This window comes from Crocodylus porosus, unplaced genomic scaffold, assembly GCF_001723895.1.
Source record: "Crocodylus porosus isolate Cpor-Errol unplaced genomic scaffold, CroPor_comp1, whole genome shotgun sequence".
In the NCBI taxonomy this organism is placed as follows: Eukaryota; Metazoa; Chordata; order Crocodylia; family Crocodylidae; genus Crocodylus; species Crocodylus porosus.
The window spans coordinates 87,205,833-87,220,809 of record NW_017728906.1 but is presented as its reverse complement, the minus strand read 5'-3'; the positions used below and the strand labels follow the sequence as shown (position 1 = coordinate 87,220,809).

At 41.8% G+C, this 14,977-nt stretch overlaps 1 protein-coding gene across 1 annotated transcript in view; it reads right to left on the bottom strand.

Annotated features, from left to right (window-relative positions):
- Window positions 1–982: 982 nt before the first annotated feature.
- IL18R1 (interleukin 18 receptor 1) overlaps window positions 983–14,977 on the bottom strand; it is a 40,820-nt gene continuing 26,825 nt past the window's right edge. Inside the window, exons 7-11 of the mRNA XM_019529563.1 lie at window positions 13,770–13,914; window positions 10,761–10,897; window positions 6,642–6,803; window positions 4,439–4,597; window positions 983–2,679 (exon numbers count right to left, since the gene is read on the bottom strand). Of these exons, the coding sequence (XP_019385108.1) occupies window positions 2,276–2,679; window positions 4,439–4,597; window positions 6,642–6,803; window positions 10,761–10,897; window positions 13,770–13,914 (1,007 nt within the window). The 3' untranslated portion in view covers window positions 983–2,275. The remainder of the gene's footprint in view (window positions 2,680–4,438; window positions 4,598–6,641; window positions 6,804–10,760; window positions 10,898–13,769; window positions 13,915–14,977) is intronic.

Sequence of the window (14,977 nt, the reverse complement as noted above, 5' to 3'; positions counted from 1 at the left end):
AATCTCTCTCCATGGGCACCAACCCAAGGTTCTAACTAACACATTTCATTAAACTTAATTTTCCTATCTTTCCTTGTAAGCCCTTGGGAGCAAAAAATGGGTTTTACCCTACAGTCCTAATACTGGCTTCTATTGAAACCTATAGGAATTTTGATCCCACATTAGTATTACTATAGTGACAAATAAATACAACCACATGGAATAAATCAGCAGCAGGGATATGGAAAAATTAAATATTTCTAATCACTGCAAAGAGACACAACTTTGATTCAAATATTGTATTTATTTCACAGCAAGAAACAGGCATATATTTATTAGGTTTGATACAACAGAAGAAGGAAGGAAGGGGGGGAGGGATGGAGGAAGGAAGGAAGGAAAAGCATTCAAACAATATAGACATGTATACCATATCCTCCTGCTACACAGCTAACAAGAAGGTATTAGGAGCAATCATGAAGTATATTAAAATATAACCCTATTCAAAGTTTTAAAAACAATATGAAAATAAAAGTCCCAAAGGTTTACAACAGTCTTTATTTTGAAGATATATACAGTGAAGACCCAATTTTCACTTTTGACAAAAGAGAAACAGAAAAATCCATTACATTGAAAGTGTGTAAATATGAATCCAAAATGCAGCCATGTGCACTTCAACTATCCATCGGGTTTAGTCTGTTCTACATGACAGAGGTATGCATTTGGGAGGGATTGGGGGGGTGGAGCTACAGTGTACCAGAAGTGTACCAGAGAAAAAGGAGCATTACTAATCAAGAAAGGTGGAAGATCCTGGAAACAGTCCCAGATGTTATCAGACCTCTCAAACTGGAAGTTGTCTACATTACCCCTAGTTAACAGAGGCACTTTAATGTAGTACCAAGTAGCTAAATAGCTCTCCTCAGCAGACACAGCATAAACACTTCCCTGGAATGCAGGAACTTTCGGGGCAGGGTAGAAAGAGTCACTTTATTTTGGACCAATTTTGCAAATTTGGGAGAAAAGTCTCATGTCCCATTTCACTGATTCTTCAGGAGCATCGAGACATATCTAGAGCTATCCTGGAACCATCAAGACAGTCAGTCACTTTAATATGGGTTCACTATGGTTGAGTTACTGAATTCCTTTTAGAAATCTACCTTAGAAAGAGAGATGGTTTCAACATGTTAAAAGTATAGATGAAAGTATGGTAAGAACTTGTAAAAATAGTTATAATGATGAATACTTTATGGAAACTTGAAATTAGGACTTGTATTAGAGATGATATCTTTTATTAGACCAGCAAGATTTTTGCCAAAAAAATTCTTTATGGAAACTTGAGCATCCCCAGACCAGGGTGGCAAATCCTATTTCTATTATGGTATCAAAATATTCTTGTCTTCTTGTCCCAAACCTTCAAAATCCTGCATAAAACGGGAGGAGATGGATCAGACAACGGTAATTCCTATAAATTCCATGTTAGGGAATACCAGGACCCTAAAGGGCTATAGGCTTTTCATGGTTTCTACTAACACTGGTTTCCACCAAAAGGGCTGATGAGGGAAATAGGAGAAGATAAAGCTAGCAGAGCCAGCTGGGCACAGAGAGAAAGCAAGAACTTTCTCCAAGTGCAACACATTCCACACAGGCATTTGAGAAAGCATTGTTTCTGTTTTCCCAATGGGTTATTGAAATTTTCCAGCAAAAAGTTTACCACTGGAAATGGAGGTTGTTTCCCTCCATTTATCAGGTAACATTGACCCTCAAAAATCCAACTCCTAAGGCCTCTTGCCTCAAAGGAAATTAAAAGTAAGATGTGCCCAGTGATGTCTCCAGAAAAAAAGTGTCATGCTTCCTCCCTTTTCCCTCTCAAATGCCCCTAAACAGGTATTCAGTTAAATAATACTTATTAAAGGACTAATCTTTTGCCAGGATATATCGCTACGTTGTGGCTCAGGTGTTTTTATGGCAGAAATCATAACTGTAAACACATTTCTAAATACAGGCTACTTTACAATGGTCAGTATGTATAATTAAGAACATTTTACAAATGGAAGAATTGTGGTTCAGAATCTCAGGCAGAATCAGAATTGGATACTTTGGGGGCAGACGTCAGAGTTAGGGTTACTATGGTCTCTATGGCTACCTACACTAGCTGAACATCACCCCATTATCTTTCAAGTCCCAGTCCTATGCTCTATCCACTAGGAAGGCACTGCCTCCCTAAAGCAAGTGCAATTTATGTCCTCCTTTAAAATAATGCAATGTGCTCATTCTGCAACGTTTGCTTTCCATTGTGTGGTTATATGAATGTTTTAGTCTTCCAACATGCAGTCAATGACTGGGTCTCTTGCTCTAAGTCTAGCTCCAGACAATTATTGGGACATCCAGAGTTTGACTTGAAAGTTTTTGCTGGCATCAGGTACCGAAGGTTCTTCCAAAATCTGGAATTCAATGGAAGAGACTGATCCTTTTTCCACTGTACAACTCTCCAAGATGGCAAAAGGGCAAGTGATTTTGGCAAGAAATTATAATCACTTATAGGCATGTAGTTAATTAATATTATTTTAATCTTCCTTTCTACTAATGCCTTATGTAGTCCACTCTCAAGCTCATACATGACTTTGTCAGAAACATAGTTCTTGCTCAGTATAACAATTAATCTTCTGCTCTTGTCAATGAATGAAAGGACATCATCAACAATAGCTGTAAATTAAAGATACATTTATAAAAATATTATTTATATTTATACGTCTTAAAATAAATTAAAAGCACAGGTACCCAAATTAACATATCTTTCTGTAGTAGGGATAACGTGTTTCATATGTAAAATGACTAAATTACTTTATGCTTTGTTCACTCGTAAACTATAATAGTGATAAGTAATATGAAAAAAAATGGTAGAGAATTAAACAATTCTGAGAATTTAAGAAACACAACAATGGAAATTTAATTTGACCTTAGTCAGTGTACATTACTTTCATGCTACAAATCAAATTACAAACTAATTGGCTCCATAAGCTATTCCATGAAGAGCAGCAGAATAACTTCAACTAGTGTCACTTCAGCCATGCAGTTAGTGTCTTCTTGCAATATTCACTAACCCTCAATTCACTTCCCTATTTTTATCACTATCCAACCTACTTATCAGTATCCTCTGTACCATATATCAGTGATCAACAACCTTTCAAGGCTGTGGGCTGAACCGACTCACTTCAGGGCAGGGATGGGTGGAGAGGGACAGGCATTTAAGATCCAACTGCTACTACCATTTTTCCCTGCAGCAGCATGGGAAAGCAACTGCTGCCAAAGTCCTCCACCACCAAATGCCACTGAAGCTCTTTGTCCGTGGGCCGAATCAAATGGTTCCATGGACTGGATTCAACCCCCGCTCTAGATAAACAACTCTGTACGGTACAAGCAAGGATTTCATGATTCTTTAGTTACAAAGAATAATTAATTGAACTAAAAAGTAAAACCCTAAGTCCCGCAAAGACTTACACACGATGCACATATGCTCATGCACAAGCACTGGCAAAAATCTTCTACATGAAGAATTTATTTTCCTCTAGAGCTCAGCTGCATGAAATCCCACTGTGTTTTGTTTCAAATGTTCTTTAAAGTGTCACCTATTTATAGCACATTTACAGTTTTTAAGCATTTCTACAGCACCCATCACATTTATGAGCATGGATCCTGGTTTTCTCTGATTTAAAACAAATCCCAACTTTTGGTTACAAGAAAAGTAACCCCAAATCCATTTTTTCCATGTTTCATTTAAATCACGGAAAAATCTAGATTTTTTGAGAGTCAGTTTTCATAAAAGCTTAATTGTCTTCCATATTGTAAAGATTATAGAAGCTTAATTTATAGAGTGCCACAAGGGAAAAAAACATGGCTCTGGTTTCAAAGTACAAGAAAAGCAGTAGTTTCCATAAGAACCACTTCACTCCATAAGAACTACTTCACTGTCAGGGCAACTTCCAAGGGAAGTGGTGCTGGCTCCTACCCTGGGGGTTTTTAAGAGGAGGCTTGATGCCTACCTGGCTGGGATCATTTGAGCCCAGTTCTTTTCTCCTGCCCTGGCAGGGCGTCGGACTTGAAGATCTATAAGGTCCCTTCCGACCCAACTTCTATGATTCTATGAAAAGCAGTTCCATTGCAAACCCATGCTTAACAATAAAGACCTCTCATTGGTTTTCGGCTCAAACCCTATTTTTGTTCCCTCTGCTCACTGAAAAGAGGAACAGATTAAGTTGAAACTTTTCAGACAGCCTCTAGTTTTGAAAATATAGTGTTTAATGTGCACAACCTACCATTTGCGCACAAAAGCAGCATGGATTTAATTAAAATATGTTCCACAGACAAACATGACTCATCATTAAAGTTCATTGCAACTGCAGACCCCTGCCTTTTTGTGAGAATCTCATACCCATTTAATAGTAAAGTCATTTCATTTGCTTACCTCCTCCAGGAGTCACATCCCGCTCAAATATACACAGTTTGTACCCAAAATGTTCTTCCAGTGTCTTGGGTAATATTTCTAAAGCAAATTTTCCCTCTTCATCATTAGTTGTTATGCAGTCTTTCAGGTAAGACACAAAAGCATCATATTCTTTTCCATCTGGAAAAAGAGTTACCAATTTTTGTCTTGTTAGGCCAGGGGCCAAACCTGGCTCCTGGTGCCATATCATCCCAGATTGTGGATGCCAGCCAAAGTTGCGCAGAGCCCCATCCAGGCACATGGGCCTGAGCCTGCGGCACACGGTCCAAGTCCCACTACCCTCATCTGACCCATGGGCTCAAAAGATTGAGCGCCACTGTGTTAGACTAAACTTATCTGAAGCTTAACAACTATGATAACTGATCCTTCTTCCTGACTTCTATAATTACTGTCCCCCCACAGTAAGCTTCTGAGATGGCAGCTTTTTCTCAAACATCCCTCCTGTCATTTTTCAGATGAAATATCATGGACCAGTACCAATCTGACACAGTCCATCCTATTCCATTTGTTTTCTCAAAAATTTGCAAAAATATCCCTGACTTGTTGAGCTGTTTTAAAACTTACACGTTTTTGATCCATTCAAAGACATACCTAGGATATGAATTAAACGGAACTTATAGATGTAAATTTATACCCTTAGATTGTATTATTCATTTGAAAATAACGGCTTCATAAAAGATATCATATAGATTCCAGGTTTATTTCATTTCATGGCCTATGCTACCGTGTGTAGTTGCATCATGAATATTTACAGAAGACATAAAGGAGAGCATAACAAAAAACAAGTTTCAAGGCTGAAGCTGTAATTACTTATAAACACATATTGAAATATAAAGCAGCAGCATATAGCAATAGCTAACTGAAACTCAAAAACCACTGTAAAAAAGACAGCTTTGTAGCCTATCCCTAAGGTCCATGCAATCTGTGTCTAGGGTTAAAATCTGCTACCTTCTAGACCCATCCTAGCTCGTAATGAAATCTGATCATTGAGGTTTAACGGTGAATCTAACCAAAATCTGAAGTTGCAAATTTAGGTAACAAACACAGATAAAGCAGAGAATCAGACGTAACTCTCAGTACTTTTTCTTCTTCCTCCCTACCTTACCAACATTTCTTCTCTTCTATTTAAATTGAAACATCACAGTCCATACTTTTTTCTCATTTAACCTCATAATAGCCTCCTCTATAAGCAAGGATCACAAGGTGAGAAACTACACACTAGAAAGCCTTTTGGGTATAGAGACTGTGGGATGTCTTTCTTGGATGCTAATGAAATTATTCAAGGTTAGTCCCATCTATACTTCTGGAGATCTATGGATGAATCCACATCTTGTGACCAAAAATATTCAAGGCAATAGATAGATCAAATAATACTGGCAAGTACAGTTGATCTTCATCCATTAGTAAGAGATCACTAACCAATGTAACTAGAGCTATCTATATACTGTGCTCAAGTCTATATGCAATCTAACAAAGGGAAAGTATTCTAAGTATTATTGTGAGAGTTGCCCAACCAAAAACTCAACCACAAAGAAAAGACTGGACCCAGAAGTAGTCGGCCAATTATCAACATCAAGTGATGGTGTCTCGAGTATGGGCTACACTAAATGCTTCTTGGTAAGATTCTGGCAGCTTAATGTGGCAACTGATAAATTTCATAATAATGGCCTGTCACCTTCCCTGTGGCCTCTGTTATCCAAGAAACACATCGGGTTTAGAGTGCAAAGGAGTCAGGGAGACAAGGAGAGAAGGAATTTGACTGCTTCCTCTTCTCAGAATCACCTTTTTTCTTCCTTTCACCAGCCATGCCCTCACTTTCAGTACGGGGAAAAAAATAAAAGTACATTATAGGACCGAGCATGCTAAAACAGTATACTCTGCTCTTTTCTATTTCCTCCTAGAGTCAGGTACTTCATAATATTTTCTGTCCTGTTTTTGCACTTTTTAAAAAACATAGTTATTTAATTTACCTCTACTGAATCAAGTCTGACATTATTTATCCATTCCCAAACATCACTATGACTGTCTTACTCCTGACTTTCCCCTTCATTTTCATATGAAAAGTTGTCATTTTATATGTTTGACCTACCCAACTTGAGAATATACCTCTTTTTAAATAGTTTTTATATCACTTTGTTCAATGGCAGCACTGTCCAATTCTTACCTCCAACAGTTTCATCTTTTCCAGTTACATCCCTGTAAAGTAAAACTAGGTCAACTCGGAATATCCCACCTAGAACCACCAGGAGCACAGCAACACATGAAGATAGTATAGCCACAATCACTCCAGTAGTAAATAAATGCGGGGGGAGGTCAGAAATGTTGCCTGCAAAAACAAAAGCCCAAGACTGCTCAAAACCAGATTATTCTTAATTACAGTCTTAGTTACATGTCTTTTTGTCAATGTGAATCCTTCTATGGTAATGCCTCAAGCAAATATGTATCAGTTTATACAGAAATGGGGGATGTGCAAGACAAAGCTTTCAAGGCTCATTTCACAGTCTTTAGCAGCAGCTTTGCACCCTGGTCCCAGAAAAGGGAGTGTATTTCACACTTATCAGTTGCACTTGATTCACAAAACCCAAGTACCTGAGCCTTATATGAGCGTAGGAACTTTTACTCTTAGCACTGGAGGATATAATCATCCATAACTGTTGATCTGTGTACATTCCTAAATATTCCCTCATCCACTTTTATCAAAAGATCTTTATACAGGCTTGTTGCACACATCCCTTTTGTGTTCTCATGTATTTATGTGCTAAGGGAAGATCTTAAATTAGTCGTTCTGTAAACTATTTCTGATTTGGTAACAGACTGTATTCTACCTTTCCTCCTCCCTTTATCCACCATGATTATCCAACATTTTTATACTGATTTTATTGTTCTCGTCATTGCATTTGCCTTATAATACTTACTTGATTTTATAGCTTGTTTGTCTTCCTCCTCCATTTTCCATTCCCAGGAAAGATTTTTAACCCTTATATCTATCTTTCAGCAGTCCTTCACAAGGATACTAGATGTTTCAGGTGCTTACATGCTCCGTTTTAGCATAGCTAGTATAGTATCTGTAGCATAATCAGGGGTGGGCAAGTAAGGCACCCATCCCAGGCAGCAGTTTATAGAAGGCATCAGAATGACAGTCCATGGGGAGCCCATACCACAGTAGTAGCAGCAGCAGCCAGGTGGCAGGGAGCACTCTGGTAAGATACTTTGGCACCCAGCACCCACCACAGTGGTGATGTGTAGGGGGTGCATGGGGGTGCACATGCATCTCCTAAGAAAGCCAGCGCACCCCCTGACCAGCCACTTAGGCAATGGGCAGGGTGGGCAGGCAGGAACACCAGTGCCCCCCCTGCAAGTGCCAGCCAATCACTGCACTCACTGCACCGCTTTTGGGAGTGGTTGCGGCCACTTCTGGGAGCGGCTGCAACGATCAGCTGGCACTTGCTCCCAGAAGCCACAGCCACTCCCAGAAGCAGCTGCAGCAAGCACAGCAATCGGCCATGGTGATCGGCCATTGCAGGACCCCCGCCCCCAGGACAGCAGGATCACCCATGGGGGAACCCCCCACTCTGGTCGGCGAGACTGGTCGCAGGGGGGGGCATGTGCCCCTCCACCTAAGGCAGCACCAGTTGCCCATGAGCCCCTAGACACATATGGTCCCCTGCCTCTCTACCCAGGGCAGAAAATTTGCTAATTACACCCCTGTTACACTCTGCATACTGTCTCCTCTGGACCAGATTTCATCCCATCTCTTCTGTGATTGTCTTTTATGATCTAGCTCTGGGTCTTTTGTGATTCTCCAGCCCTCTTCCACACTTGCAGATGTTAACATTTAGGCTAGGAAAGACAGTCAAAAAGCCCAGGGCTGAATTGATTCAGTCTTTGCAGGTTTCCATAAACTGTTTAGATTAAACCAATAAGAAAGTGAACTGACATTCGCTTTTTAAAAGTGAAAGACAGTCAAACCCTTGCAGTGGCCCATGTCAGGAGCCTAAGGGTGCTAGAACTCAGCTTCCAGCCTGCTGGCCAGTGGGGAAATGGGTGATTTTCCCAGCTATCCCCCCTCTCTGGCCTCCAGTCAGCTAAGGAGGAGGTGTAGGGGAACCCCTCCCCACCCACACACACACACACCAGACCTCCAGTCTGGGTCTCCCTAGCACTGGGGAAAGGGGAGGAGGGACTCCCCCAGTGGGGTATTTCTCTCTCTCCCTGTTCCCAAAGCTGGTCCCCCAGCCATGCCCCCGCCTCAGTCTGGGCTGGCTGAGCCTGGGTGGAAACCCACCCTCCCCCCAGACCCCAGCCAGGGCCTCCCCCATGAAGGGAGAAGCCCTGAGCAGGGCACCTCTTCCCCCATCTCCCCATGCCCAGAGCTGGTCCCCCTGGCCACACCTTTTCCTCAGTCTGGGCTGGCTAAGGAGGGGGTGTGGGAGGAAACCCACCCCTCCTCCTGGCACTGGACCCCCAGCTGGGGTCTCCCCAGTGTTGGGGAAAGGGGGAGCCATGACCCCTGCTTGGTTGGCAGGCTGACTGAGGAGGGAGTGGTGGGAAAACAGCCCTCCCCACACCCTGGCTCTTGACCCTCAGCCAGGCTATGCCCATCACAGGGGATCGGAAGCCCATAAAGGGGGCTATTTCCCCTCCTACTCCCTCCTCAGTTGGCCCACTGACCAGAGAGGAGCTGTGGCCAGGCAACTGCCCTGGCTCCCAGCTCAGGTGGGACTGCGGGCTTCTCTGCAGCCAGGAGCCAAGCCAATCACCCAGCCCAGTGACATTTGCTCCCTGGCCAGCAGGCTGGCTGACAAAGGAGTGGGGAGGAAAAATGGCAGCCTCCTACTTCTTGCTCCCCCACCCCCATTCCAAACCCCTGCTGCCATCCCAGGAGCTGCTGAGTGAGCACAGCCCCTGGTGCCACTGCTTTGCTGGAGCCAGCTCAGGGGATTAAAGCATCAGCTGCCCAGCAACTCCTGGACAGAGCTGCAGCCCAGGGCCTTGTCCCCACCCGGGAGCCAGGCCCCTGCCACCCCCACCAGCTGAAGTGGGAGTGGAGGAGAAAAATGCCTACCCCATGCCCAGTGGAGTAGGGAAGCTGGCAGTTGGGGCTTTACTCCTGTGCCCCAACTGGAGAAGGGGGATGAGATGGGGAAATCCACCCTGCTGCTGGGAATAGAAAAGTCCCTGCTGACAGCTGCGGGTGGGGCCAGCCCTGCTCCATTGCAGTAGAAAACATACCCCATTGCTGCAAAGCTTGCTGGGGGACTCTGACTGAACTTAAACCAGGAAGGGGTCTGGGACAGGGGTTCCATAAACTGGTTTGACCCAAATCAGTTAAGTCTGATGCTACATTCAATCAGATTTATCTTAGACCAGTTTCACCCATTTTGAAACTGGTTTATGTGCATTGAACTTATGTTCTGTTACAGGTTTAAAGCAGTTTCTGATCAATTAAACCGGTTTATGTGTAATGTCTGTCCCTAGCCTTATTCTTTCTGAATGTTGTACTCTATTTTTTTCTTGCTTCAAAATATGGTAGGACTAGAAGGCAAGAGGTTATCTTGAACAACTGTAAACCATCTTGACTATTAAATGGGACGTATCAGTGTGGGCCTTTGGACTAAGATCCAGTAGTCTTCAAACAGAAGGCAGCAGAGAGCATGTAGGGGAACATGACACTAGTAGAATTCAGAGGAATGACCTCCCCTGGTAAAACAGAGTCTATTGTTAAAAAAAATGCTAATTAGTACAGTGTATAGTAGTCTATAGACACATCTACACATGCAATAAATGCAAAGTAATAAACTCCGGAGTTTACTGTCCTGGAGTTTATTGCTCTCAGGGGCACCATTATTTGACTGTGCGCCCAGGACTGCAGTACATTGAGCTGAGTCAGAGCAGCCCTGACTGGCAGAGGGCTCCAAGGGGTCAGCCTGACAGCCCAAGGCTCCTCTCCCCCCAGCTCAACACATTACAGAGGGGCTGGCTGGGTCACGAGGGTGCCCCAGTGCTGAGCTAGTTGGCAAGCAACCCCAGCACTGAAGCACCCTTGTGTCTACAAGTGTGCTGCTGTACAGCAAAACTCTGCAGTAGGATGGTACTTGTATTTACAAATACTATCCTGCTGCAAAGTTAATTAGTTTACTCCAGCTGAATTGCCCTGCATGTGTAGATGCCAAGACATTAACTGAGAAGATAATTAGTCAGCTCTGCAGTATACATCTCATGTAGATGTGCCCTGTAGGTCATTAAATACCAGGAAAAAAAGAATTATCAGATTATTCTGTACCTTTTTTCAGTCTAACAGTTTGTTTTTGCATTTTACCAGGAACAATCAGGATGCAGGTGTAATTATGATTCATGTCCTCCTCTGTAACCTTTTTAATCCACAGTCGTTTTGACGCATACCATTCATTTTCTAAATTACTACAACAGAGATACAGAGTTTATGAACTTTCTTCATTACTATATAAAAAGGTTACGATAGTTTTAAAAGCACTAATACTGAACACCAACATCACTGTGGGACTCCTAAAGAAGGGGCTGTTTCCAATACTCGGCACAGTATACACCTACCATGGGTTTTGCAAAAGGTTAAGAATCAGCTAAGAAAGCTTTCAGATAAGTCTTTTGATATGTTCCTTATCCATGCAGTTAAGAAATAAAACCAAATATTAATAAATCACTAGAATCAGAACGTCTATAGTATCTTTTGTTTCTTCATATTAGAAAAATTAGGTGTTTTGTACTACAGAAATATTAAATTAAAGAACCAGTGATCATATTAGTCACATAACTAGGTGATTTTTTGTTCTCCTTCTAGATACCTTAATTTTTTCACCGTAAGCTTATACACTGAGGGGAATATATTCTTTATAAGGTATGGAGGAGAATAAGCATAGTTTAGTTTTCCAAAGCCTGACTTTTTGGGTGCCTATATATGCATAGTGAGGCTGCTCTGGTGCGCTATAGTTACAGTGAGTTGGAGCAGACTAAATTAATCAAGTCTGCTGGAGTGTGGTAATTACCATGGTCCAGCAGACTCCAGCACCATGTATATCAGCATCTCCATGCTGAAAAATGGCATTCAATGAACTTTAGTTAAAGCATCCCTGCCACCATTTTTCAGTGTGGGGACACTGATACCCGTGATGCTTCAGGTGCTTTCATTAGGGTGTCCCCCTCTTTTCCTCCCCCACACACACACTCCCAGAACACATGTATAAATGCCCTTTGCACCTAACAACAAAAACCCATCCCAACCTCTGGTCATGTGGGATACAGGTTTTACTCTTCATAGATGATAGTGAAAGGAATTTCCAGACCAACCTGATAAGTGTATCATATGCTTAGCATTCATTGTGAAGCTGTGAGTGACGTCAAACATTTACATTTGAAGTCCAGCAAAACAGCTAAGTAAGTATCACTGATTCCTAAGACTAAACAGCTTAATCTGACATAGGGCTTCATTAGTCCTACAGCAGAGTTGGACAATAACTAGCATTTCACTCCTCTAACAGGAGCATGAGATTAGCTAACATTTAAGATGACAGAGGTCTTTGCAGTGTCCCAACTATTTCAAGGTGTCTCATGTTCAAATGAACCTGCTCGCTCCCACCTCTGACATACATGGGAAAGCCAGGTAGCAATCCTTCATGGCTTTTTCAAACACATAAATGATAATCTGTACAAGCCCCCACAGTATGAGGAGTAAACAAACCCTTTGCTGTCTTAACGTAACAGCTAGCTCTCTTGGTGAGTTCTGAATGTTCATTTTGATATAGGCTGTGCGAACTCTCGTCCCCAAGTAGAAATGCAACTAATTCATGAAATAGCTCCTTATTAGTGCTTTCTAAAGCACTTATCAGTGCTTTCCAGCAAAGAAGAAACTATGTTTTCTGATGGAAAATGCTAGATCAAGACATCTCCCACCTCACCCCACCCCCAAATTTGGAATGTAATGAAACATTTTTCCTTGAAATTTTTAACTCTTTTTTAAAAAGGTAGAAGAAAATTTCTCAGTTTTATCACAAAGAAACATTTAGCTTGATCCAAAACATATTTTTTCAAGAAATTCATTTAACAGAAAATGTGAAATGTATTTGTCTTGCTTTCAATTTGGAACAAAACTGAATTTCAAAATCTCAAAGATTTTCGCAAAATGGAAATTCTAGTTGCCATTACATTTCTGTCTACTCCTATAACATTACTCTTCCTCCCATGACCACAATTTACCTACAGCAACAACGGATGGAGAAATATTGCAAAGGAGCATCTACTAGGGCTGTGCAAAGCTTCAGTCACTGATTTGATTTGGAGGAGATTTGGCCAATTTGGCATCCGAATCTCTGCCTCCAAATCAAATCAGGAGACCCATTAATCTCTCAGAATCAATTCAGAGACATTCTGAGAGATTTGACAATTCAAGCATAGACACAGCTTTATATGTATCTTCTATGTACCTCGAGGTACCAGGTGCGGCTTATGAATGCTGAGCTGGTAGGGCGGATGGAGCATTCCACAGGAGTGCACAGGACCTGGAAGTAGACCAGAAGTACTTCTGGGTCTGCCTCAGAGCACATGGGGGACCCCGTCCCCTGGCTTGGTGACTGGTGCCTCCTAAGTCTGGGGGGGCTCCTGGGGTCCTCCCATGGCTGATCACCAAGCCAGGGTAGTGCAGGGGGGTTCCCCCATGTGCTCCATGGCAGACCCAGAACTGGACTGGAAGTACTTCTGGTTCACTTCTGGGTCTAGTGCGGAGCACACAGGGGACTCCACTGTGCTCTCATGGGATTACTCCATCTGCTCCACCATAGCAGTGTCCACAAGCCACGCCTAGTACCTTGAGGTATGTGGAAAAAACATATAAAGCTATGCTCAAATCGCTGATTCTCCAAATCAGAATCAAATCTTCAGAATTGGCCGAATCAAAATCGACACAATGATCCGAATCAGTGAACTGCATCATTATTCCCTGAACTGGGCCAAATCTGAATCCAATACTGCTCACTTTGCACACCCCTAGCATCTGCTAAGGCCAGAAACAGCACATTGAGAGACATCTGTAGTTAAGTCTGAAACATTGTTTGTGTATGTATATGTACAGCAGACTTAGCAGATATTCTTTAAAAAAAGATAAGCTAAGTTAACAGCAATGATTACAGATATTTAATACAAAAACCTACAGCCAGCTGGTAGGTAGATTTTGAGAGACGGGTACTGAAAATAACTCAGGTGTTTTAACTAACGTTACATACCATAAAGAAAGTAGTGCAATATTTGCAGTATATATACTTACAAGTATTCATAGTCCCCTTGACATGTGCAGTTAGTGCTGTCAGAACATTGTTCTGCGTGCTTACCATTGATAAGCCAATAGAACATAACATTGAGGGCTACAGAGTACCCCCTAAAAACTGTGCAGTTGAGTACCTCATCTTTACCTAGGCAAAACATAACAAAAATGAACATCAATACAAAACAAGTGTGAACTTTCAGAATGCAATAGGGAGACTAATTTCCTTGGAAGTTACAAGATAACTTTGAATGAAATTCTAGCATGTCCAAAGATACAGCCAAGTTTTCAATGAATTTCAATGTGTACATATGTATTGACCCAGCTGACTTCTTTCCATAAGCAGATGTTTCCTAGATATTTCACAAAATTTAAGGCTAGAAAAGTCTTTTATAATCACCTGACCCGTTTTACCCATAAACCTCTGTTTCAAGTCCAAAGACTTTAGTTAGATCAAAGCATTTCAATCCAGAGGAAATTAAGCTGTGCCATCAATGCCCTAAGCCTTGCAATGCCAAAGAAAAAATCAGGTGGCATATGCCTAGGTAATCCCAGCAAGTAAATTAGTCCCCAGGATGCAATATAGAGCTAAAACTCCCAGCATCTCTGTCAACCTGAGGCAAAATTCCTTTCTGATATCAGATCTGGCAATTAGTATGATCATGACCATGTGAGCAAGATGCACAAGCCAAATATTTAAGATGATTTTGTCTCTCACCTCCGAGTGCAGACACCTGACTTCACCCATTCACTATCTTAACTTCAGCTGCATAAGGGAAAAAAAACATTCTTCCTCATCCCTATACACAGTAGTCTGAAACCCATAAGCAGGAGGTTTGACTATATGAACTATTTTACCAAGTAATTTGTGACTAGAAATCTGGTCTAATGTTATATACTATTTTAAGATGTTATTTCAAGGCCGTACCAGTGTCAATACCAGTCCACCAATTCCAGGTACTCTCTCTGTCCTTCATATGCCACAAAAGCTGAACAATAGTTTAAGGAAATACATTTATGAACACCTGCTTCATAAAATGGATGTTCAGTCAGTAAGGTTTGCACTTTCACAGTTTAAGTAAACAACTACAGAAAGCTGATTTAAGTGGAACATCATCATCTCAAGAGTAAATTGGATGCTTATCTTGCTGGGATCCTATGACCCCAGCTGACTTCCTGCCCTTTGGGCAGGGGGCTGGACTCGATGATCT